We start from the raw sequence: 10293 nt of genomic DNA, 5'->3' as shown, positions 1-10293 counted from the left end.
TAGGAACTCCTTGCACATGACACAGCTCTTCCTATGAGCTATACCCTTAAGTGCCCTTACTGCCTGGAGTAAAGTCCTGCTATGATGCTACCTCTTGGTTGTATGTCTGTCTATGTGGTGGTCTCACAGCATGGCCCATGGGAGCTAGTCATAATTGTAACTGCTGTACACATGTGGTATACTATGTGTATAAACTAGCCATGCACTGGATTAGGGCAGTTAAGGTCCAGAAGTTGTCATCCATCCAACACTGACCAATTAAAGCTGTAAATTACTTTATTTACAAAAGTAACAAATGGTTCTATTCAAAGCAAATACAAACTAGGGGAAGAGGGCACTGTCCATTCAGGGATGGACTGAAACAAACCCCCATTAAGATTATAAATTCTAGTTTGTTTTTCCCCTCGGTGAAAATGATAGCTATAGCAGAGCAGGTTAACTGCCATTTTCACAAACCACCTGTCCAAGGAGAGGGTATGAGGGCCTTAAGCTTTTCATCTACATCAACAGCTTTTCCAACAGTAAGTCTCCCATCATTCCTGTAGTATACAAAGCCCTCATTTTCACATTCTAAAAGTTTCTGTACCTGAACAATGTGGGCACTGTTCAAGTTAATCAGTCAAGGGGCAGTCTCCTTAGGACTGACAGTTGTAGGTCATGATGTCAACAGGCCAAGGAAAGCATTGTTCAGTTCTCCACTTCCTCTTCTGCTTCTCCATCATCCTGTTCTTCATCCATATGCTCTTCATTGTCCTCCTTGCTCCTGTCATTTTCATCATCTGCTTTCTTTTCTCTGTCCTTGCGCTTCTGCTCAGAGGCTTCCTTCTTTCCCCTTTGGCCCTTCTTGTATGCTGTCCACAAAAACTGTTAAAGGAACTGACCTTTCCAGACAAGTTACAGGATGGCAAAGCCACGTAATTCAGAAAATTACTGAAGCTGCACAGCATCAGCCAAACACCGTTATCCATGTAGATGGAGTGCAAAGCAGTCTGAACTGCACAAATCATTATGCATCCAGTGCAGAAATGTAACAGGTAGTAAAGGCTTATTCACTCACCTTCCAGAGCCTCCTGAAGTGGCTGAATGAAGCGCTCAAACTCCATCTCCTCCATGGCTGCCATCACATCCCCTGCATTTAGTGTCTTCCTTTTAGCCTTCATTGCAAAGTTGTTTGCACTTGTGCCATACGAGAAGGTTGGGGGGGAGCAAAGAATAAAAACACAAGCAACAGGCTTTGCCAAACTTTAAGCCAAAGATCCCAAAGTGAACTTCTCATAATGGTTGCTGCACCAAATTATACATACAGTGCAGCAGAAAGTGCGAGGGTTCAGCAAAAAGACCAAGCAAGCAAATAATGACCATAATGTGTTACTGTGCTCCGATGGAAAGATGGGTGAAGGATTGTACAGGAGTGCAGTGTATCCAGCCTTGCTGGTCAACTTGGACAAAAGTATCAGCAAAATACCATAGTAATCACTATACGCCGCTTTGCACAGCTCTGATTAAGAGTCAGTCAAGGGTGGCCTGCACTTCCGGCTCCTACCAGGAGGTGGCGTAGAGGACGAACACGCTGGCCGCCTGGGAGATCGCCCTCCTCGCCTCCTTGGACACGTTCACTCCCTCGGGTAGCTGGGTGAAAATAAACAGCTAAGCATCGTAGCTGTTCGGACACAAACGCTAAATACCTCACCGCGGGGCCGCGAGACCGTTCGCGTGAGGCACGAGGGCGGAAATCTCCCGCGCGCCGATTACGTCTCGAGATTCAGGGAAAAAAAGTATTTAAACTCGACAAGTTTCCCGCGCATCACGTATAGTGGATTTTATTCTAAAACTAAGTTTTAGAACATGTTTTCTTTAACATAGAGATCATGTTTTCTTTAGAAACCCACGAATCAATCGAGGAGGTTGCCTTTCAACCCCGTTACGTTGAAGTACAACAAAGCGTTTTTGTTTTGCTGTATTATTAGTTGTCACTGTTGGTTAGATATCGCCTGTCCGCCACGTTATTCCTGGAAGTGAGAATTCCCGTGGAAACCCACAGTCCGAACCCAAACTTGACTAGTAGTAGTAGTACGTACAAGTAATATCGTTTCTGATCACCTCAGCATTTTATTTTCACGTAACAGTGACGTGAATTCGCCGGTTCTCCAGTTGACTGAAATATACAGGGAGGAGGGAAAAAAAATGAAGTTTAATTAAAAATTAAAAATAAAAAAACATTCTCACCGCCTCTTTGATGATCCGCGTGATAACGGCGTTGGGGAGGTTCAGGTCTTCGGGTCTCTCCGCCATCTCTCACGACGCCGTTCTGTCTGTATTCAACAGTAAGAGTACAGCAGGCGTAATATTATGTATATATAATTTTTATGAAGGAAAAAAAACTGGAGAATTTGTCTGTAAAGTTTCACACTTCTCCAGCCATGACCTCACAGCGCGCGAGGCTGCGTTTGTCACCTCTCACCTTTAACCCCAATCAGGCGATCGAGGAAATAATTTTTGTTAATTACTTTTTAATAAAATCCGATTGCTATCGCGTACTGCCCAGCCTAACCCGAAGAGTTGACTTTTATTTAGCCTGTAAATTAAATATTTATCCGCAAATCTTCAGTCCCAGAGTGCAATGTGCGGGACAGTACTGCGCATGTGCAAAGCAGCTGTGCACTGGCTCTTTATTTTCTCGCTGCAGTTAGGCAGTCCTTCAATAATTACAATAAGCGCTGTGCTGTGTACACTTTAAACTTTCTTATTTTTATTAACGGTAGTAAAATATATTTATTTATATAATGTTCTGTGCATAGGAAGCAGGTGGAGCCAACTGTGACTTAAACTGTCCGTTTCTCCTGCCTGTGACAAGGTGTCTCGATGTGCTTGAGGTGTATTTTTCCTCAGGGATTAAGAAAAGAACACTAATTACATTTAGATTTATTAATTTAGCAGACACTTTTCTCCAAAGTGGTGTACATCTCATAGAAAACACAATGTGTACATTAGGCCTACATAGCAGAAAGAGACTTGGGTGCAGATGCATGATTTTTAAGCACAGTTAGTTTGTTTCTTTTCACCATATGAATCAATTTACATCAAATGAGTAGCTCCATAAAATTTTATGACACTTTATAATATACTTTATAATTATCGGCAAAGAAGTCTCATGAACCATTTAAGCCAAGTGCAATGGTCCAAGTGTTGTTGAATGGCCTGTCTGGGTCAAACCAATGAGTTGTGTCCCTTTGCCCCCCTTACTCCCACACACAAACGGTCCTATTGGAAAAATAAAATTAAATAAATGAAAATATTTTGTTAGTTTTGCTATAACACCTAAACTTGTGTTCCAAGTCCTCTTTGTCAGCAGAGTGATGCAGTGGGTTACTACTTTTTAATGAGACAGTGTGACCAATAAAAACTCAAAGAAAACACAACTCTTTCTTGCGTTATGTAAGAATTGATTAATTTTCCAAACCACATATCCTATCATGGTCCTTCATTTCTGTGTCAGCACACCATTAAAAACTAAAATTCTCTAAATTAAGTTAATGATTTTCTGGGAAAATAGCTTTGTCAGCAGTTGTCTATAGTAAAATAATGAATTTATGTAAGATTTTACATATTTTAGGAATTAACCTTTCGTTTCCTAAAATGTAATGAATCTCAGTTTAGTTACTCTATTTAAAGAGGCTTTCTTGCTAGGTAGTGCTGCAGTTTGGAGGCTTGATTGTAACAGAAATATTGAAGGATCACATCTTACTGCATAGTGTTTTCATCAACCTATTGTCAATGACCTGTTGTCCAGTGAAGGCGTTGCAGTTGTCCAGAGTCTATTCAGGAGACATAGGGCATGAGGCAGGTACATCCCGGATAGGATGCCAGTCCACAGGACAATCACACGTTTATTCACTCATCGTGCATATCTATATACTACAGGCAATTGTGAGTCACTGATTCACCTGAAATACTTGGCTTTGGACTATGGGAGGTAACCCATGCAAACAGGGGGACAACATGCCAACTCCTCACAGACTGAGCTGGATCCAAACCCACAGCCCAGAAGCTGCAAGTCACCAGTGTTACCATCTATGCTACAGTACTGCAACCTGTTTATATCTAATTTGAAATTTTGAGAGTGGATCAAATTTTTCACATTGTTTTCTTCAACATGCAAAGTAGTTGTTAGTGAAGGCAAACAAAATGTTGACCATCTGCTTTTCTGACCTGCTTACTGTCCCTTTGCGCTCAGTAATGCAGAACTTCTCATCCAGATTTAAACGCATGTTCGAACCCTCAGCTGCCTACTGTATATGGTTCCTGTACAGAAACTTCCATTTAATTTTGTAATGCAGTTTTTTATGATGTCCAGGCACTAACACGCCTATTCCTCTGCTTCCAAGTGGCAACAATTGTTCATTCATGAGCTTGTCAAAATCTGCTGAGAGCTCCAGCTGATGAATGCTGAGGAAGGCCAGACAGGCACCTATAGGTGATCCCACCTCACCAGTACCAGTGTAAAAGAGGGGACGCCCACAGACCGATGACCAAGTCCCCTGAGGAACACAGGACCGTGTGGGGAAAACTCGCATTGAAGGTGAGAACAGCTTCTTACGCCAGCTTGTGAAATAGCCCTGAGCTCACTAACAGCTGTGTGTGGCCTCGCTATATTCATGAGCAAGAAATTCAATCTATATAATTCCATGGAAAGAAGGAGTGTGTTCTTTCAATCCAAGCAGCACACATTATTATTTTTATCACCACAAAGATCCAAGACACAGTGGTTATACCACAGCTTTCCCCAGCCTTTCTCTTTAATAGCTTTTGCGGCACCATTTACCTAAACATCTTGAGGTTGAATTAATTGTCCTCGTTTAAAATTCAGTTAACATATTTTACATGATGCAACTTTTTTCAAAGTAGTCATTGTTTTCCATGGAGTCAACTGGAAAAAAAATGATGTCACTACAATTGTTTTAAGTGCGCTTTTGTGCTTCTCAGTATTTCCTGCGTTGTACATTTAACAATGCAGTTATTCATAATTGCGCAGTTTTGCTGCAGATACTGATGTCAGTAAATAGAGTTTACTATTGATGTAGCCTTCAATCAATCATTCATTATTAATTGCACCTTCTTCAGTGCAGAGATACAGTGGTCAAGAGCCTATTCCAGTAACATAGGGTATGTGGCAGAGTACACCATGGATTGGATGTCAGTAATGTGGCCTTTTCTTTTTAGGAATTATTACCTATTTTATCCATTTTCATTATAAAAAGGAACAACAGGACGGTGATCAATGAGCTCAAATGTTACCCACCATCACTGTTTGACTATGGTCCATAACCAGTGGCTGTTGGCTGTTGGCCAACCTGTTTGGCCACGCAGTCTGAGATTTAAGAATCAGACTGACAAAATGAGAGAAAAACAGGTTCATTCATTCATTCATTCATTCATTCATTTGTTCGTTAGTTCATTTAACAAACAAAGTTTTTTTTAGCTTCCTTAAGCTAGGATTTTGAAACTCTGTGTAAGAAAATCTTTGGAAACATTATACATAGAAGGAGTTTGTAATTCATGTTTACTGCCTGAACAGCAGGAAAAAACATTGTGCTTACATTTGGAAGACTGGGTACCTTTTTCTTTTAAAAAGCTTCAGTACATCTGTCATTTGCCCGAAGAAAGCATTTGCTTTTTTTCTGTCGAAGTTTAAGAAAAGTGACTTTGTCATATACATAGCAACAAAATGAGCCATCACAGACTGAATTTCAAAACAAAGCAGCAACATGAATTACGTTGCCATCATGTAATCAATCTAAATCGAGTAAAAAGCAAAGCTTTTGGCAGTATACCCTGCTTTTTTAAATTTTATTGAAAAGCCCATTGTAATCCTTTGTTGTACTACAACACAGAAAAAGAACAAAAATAAAACCATAGTTGTATCTTATTTCATGTTTGAATGGCACTGATGATGGAACATTATGATCACTATTATTAATTATGATAGTATTTACCTACTGAGTAATATGAAAGATAGCAGATCGAATGTGTTGGAGTCATTATCGTAATCCCTATGAAGCAATGCTGTTGTTTCATTGGCTTACAAGACACCTTTGTACTCACCGATTGGACAAAAGCAAACATCCCATTTTTGGGGGGAACTTTAGTTTAAGGCCACAAACTGGACAGCTGGCCTGGCTTGAATCAAAGCCTTCAAATTTATAATAAAGTGAAGCATATTGTTCAAAAGCCAGTTTCACATTTGACCTTTGACCTCCCCGTTATTACATCAGCCCAGGCAATGTGTGTGCCAGAGGTCTCATTGGAACTGATGAATGGTATTGTACAGCAGTGTGCAATTACCCGTGACGATCAATGTTTTGGAAAGGGAAGGGCGCAACAAAACACAGGCCACTTCACCACACCAGATTGCTGGGCCATCTTTGCCACTTTAAGTACCTTATAAAGCCACAAAACCAATCCCTGTTCCAGTAAAAATGAGTGCTGTTGCCTCCCTGTGGCTGGTTTTTCCTCCTGCTGGAGTAATAGCTTGGGTGGGTGATGAACTCAGCTTTTCCCCCTCTTTATTTCATTTTCACCCAGCACCCATACGGTGCCATCAGAAGTGATGAAGAGCGAGAGGCAGATTGTCTATGATCAGTAATTATTTTTATTGTTAGCCATTATGACTGTCACACCCGGCTTTTCAAGTATCTTCGACTACTTGTTGTTAATGGTATAATAATTAAAGCGAGCCCAATAATAAAAGTTCTGCCACCACGCTGAGTTTAAATCTCATGCATACCTCATTTATGGAAGTCTTGATTAAAAAACAATGGCACATATACCACATGAAAACCTTGGAAATTCCACAATAAAGCAGGCTTTGACTGTTGGGTTCAACCAAAATCATTTTCCGCAATTCTAATTTATAACGCAAAGCGGGGAAGGCTTCTAGAAAAGATGAGCAAGCTTTGCCACGGTTGTTTATTTAACTAGCCAGAAAGGGTGTGGGATATAACATGAATATAACCACCTAGACCCACACACACACACACACACACACACACTGACTGAAGTTGCTTGCCCCAGGCGGGGTTGTGGTGAGCTGGAGCTTAGCCTGGTTGTACAGGGTGGGGGGCTGGGACATATCCAGGATGGGACGCCAGTCCATCACAGGGCACCCCAAGCAGGACTCGAACTCCAGACCCACCAGAGAGCAGGCACAGGCCAAACCTGCTGCTCCCCCTCCTCCCCGCCTTTTCATTGTCATAACTTCAGAAGAGCTACAATAAATGGAACTGTTCATAAGGGTTATGAACTGAACATTATGACCACAATGTTGTGATTTCATTGTAAAGAATTCCTCACTGTGAACGTGAGGGAACTCAGCTCGAGCAATTCTCCTTCAAAAATATATATTTATTTATTTCTAGTTTTGGTGTGTTGTTTACTGGAGATATGGCATTCCAAAGAAACGGTTTAGTCAAAACAGGAAAATGTGTTGGTAAGGTAGTCTCAATATGTCCCTTCTAGACGGGAAGTCATCAAGAATTTTGCCTTTGAGATGTCATAATTGACATTTGTCTCCGTTTAACCGGACGCAAGCGGGTCAGACGGTAATCTCCCCTTTCCACCCTAGAATAAAAATTAAAAACAACAACACTAGGAAGGGTGAGATAAGAAACATTAAACATTTATTTTATTCTTGATGTCATTGTTAGGTTATAATGAACATGATGATGCTTCTTGTAGCTGTTTTTTATTTCTATTTACATTTATTTTTTTAGCAGATGCTTTTCTCTAAAGCAACTTCCAATGAACTCTATGTAGTGTTATCAGCCCCCACACCTTCACCGAGGTGACTTACACTGCTAGATACACTGATTACAATGGATCACTCATCCATCCATCAGTGGAACACACTCTCTTTCACTCACACACTATATTTATTATCTTTTCTTTCTATATTATTATTTATTCTTATATTTCTATATGATTTATTATCTTATATTACTATATTATTTATGATCTTATATTACTCTATTTATTATCTCATATTTCTTTCTATATTTATTAATTGAGTCACTGCTACATTGAGACAGAAACAACATACATAGAAACTGCAAATACATACATGTACATAATACAATATCAGAGCAAAAGGGTACAATATTTAGCAGGTTTGCTCATATAGTAATAAGAAGCTGAAAATGGATGACCGGACCTTCTAGAACATGTTGGAATCCTCATGCAGTGCAAATATGAACTTTTTTGGTGGAAGAACGTTAGATCCTTTGACTAAGTTACATATTCACAGCAATTTTCCAGTATTGGGAAAAAAAAAAAAAAAGTGGTGTCGTGGTTTGAGCTGCTGTCTTTGGGCTATGAGGTTGCAGGTTTGCATCTGACCTCCTACTGCACTATCCTCGATCAAGGTGCTTACACTGCATTGATACAGTAAAAATTACCCAGCTCTATAAATCGGTTAGTTTGTGGCCTGTGCTCCAGGAGGGGTGGAAGGCGTTGATGATGATAAATGGGTAAATCATTGTAACCTGCATCGGAGAAAAGCATGAGCTAAGTGAATAAAAGTTAGAACTTGCTGCCATCACACTCATGGCTGACTTGGACTGTCCAGGCTGGACATAGTGACTGTGCCTTAGAGCACCAAGCCTCGTTCCTTCCAGGATCAGCCCACGTGAGGAGACCAGAGAGAAGTCGCGGTGACATGTGGACCTCATTCAGACCCAGCAGGAGAGGAAGGTGATGGCAGAGCAGAGGCGATGACTGGCTCCAGCTGCTCTAGCCTGGTTTTACTACATCACCACAACCGAGAGAAGCGCTTAAGGTTTCTGGGGTTGTTTATTGTTCCAACATCCAGAGCTGGAGACTAAAAACTCCATGATAACAGTCATTGCTGAGTGGTAATTTCTGCAGAGGGGTGCAGACGTCCGTCTGTGGTGGGCCGGCAATGCTTGGCACAAGGGCTGCCAGCTCAGGTCTGAACAGCCAGGTGATGGATTTGCTCCAGCAACTGCCGGCAGAAAAGGTCAAAGCGCCCATGTCATACTCTGCAACACATTGTCTCCTTCCACCAGTGTGGTTTCCCGAGGGCTTGTAGGTGCACTCTATCACCAAGGACTGAGTCTGCCCTTGTGGTGGAGGTATAGCTGTTTCTGGGGTCCTATCACTTCTGAGATTTCACTCAGCTCCCTTGTAAGGACCCTGTGGCACATAAATATATGCACCTTCCTCTCGGCACATTGGAGAAAGGTCCTGCTACAGCTGTTGAAATGAGATGAAGCAAGGCACCCATCCGGGTCACTGAAAGGGGTGACCTCAGTAGTCCGTTAATCCTTAGTGCCAGACCTCACTGATGCACTGACCAGTGCACTTGGGGCGAGTAAGCTGAGAGAGCTGAAATTCTCATCTGATGTCCCAAACTGATGTTCATCTGTGATGGAGCTGAGGCCTTCACCTGGTAATGGCTCAACACACAAGGAACTACCATGTGCGGTAGGGCAGAATAACACAATGTGGAGTGGGTCTGAGCAGACCCACTCTTGAAACAGACAGGAAATCAGAAGAAAGGTGGGTCCAAAAGAGGTGGGATTGAGGCTTTTCTTAAATATTGAGTGGGATTCAGCAGTTATGAGGGACAGAGGAAGCTCATTCCACCACAATGGAGCTAGACCCAAAAACCTTTGGACTTTTTATATTTGGACCTCTTGTGAGTCAGCCTGAATGGCTTTAACTCCAGCAGATACATCAGGCATACTATAGCAACCACCTTTCTCACGTCACATCTTATGTAGGTTTTCATGCTACATAAATTCAAGATTAATAATAATAATTGTATAGGCAAATAAATAATTTCAGTATTCGCACTGAAGGATAATGCTGCTGTTTTGCTGTTATTTTTGACCTTTTTTTTTTGCTTTAGCAAACATGCTGCTCTATCACGGGATTCAGCAGGTCCAAGTGAAAGATGGAGATCATTCAGCCACAATGGAGCCAAAAATGAGAACTTTCAAGCTTTTGATTTAAGGTTTTTGGTGCTGGGACTCCCTACAATAAACTGTTGTTTCCCCAAAATCTTACTGTGTTCCATCAGGTCAGTGGGGAAGCATAAATTTCAAATGCGCCAAGGTGGAACATCATGAATGAGGAGAGGTGAGCCAGAGTCCTGACCACGATGAAACCCACAAGTTCGTCACAGCCTCATCGCACAAAGCAAACAAACACCCCCCTCAAACACACACACACACCACGCTTGGCTCCCTTATGTGGAGCTTGACGTCTGAACACTCG

General features: G+C 41.6%; 1 protein-coding gene across 1 annotated transcript; it reads right to left on the bottom strand.

Moving 5' to 3' along the window:
* Positions 1-60: 60 nt before the first annotated feature.
* pole3 (polymerase (DNA directed), epsilon 3 (p17 subunit)) lies at positions 61-2618 on the bottom strand. The gene is made up of 5 exons (XM_018732990.2): positions 2462-2618; positions 2227-2312; positions 1544-1629; positions 1058-1176; positions 61-851 (listed from the first exon to the last, which is right to left on the bottom strand). Exons 2-5 carry the CDS (start codon positions 2290-2292, stop codon positions 688-690), a joined length of 435 nt encoding a protein of 144 aa, XP_018588506.1. The 5' UTR covers positions 2293-2312; positions 2462-2618; the 3' UTR covers positions 61-687.
* Positions 2619-10293: the final 7675 nt, after the last annotated feature.

This window comes from Scleropages formosus, chromosome 6 (assembly GCF_900964775.1).
Source record: "Scleropages formosus chromosome 6, fSclFor1.1, whole genome shotgun sequence".
NCBI lineage: Eukaryota > Metazoa > Chordata > Actinopteri > Osteoglossiformes > Osteoglossidae > Scleropages > Scleropages formosus.
This window is presented reverse-complemented; position numbering and strand designations above follow the sequence as displayed.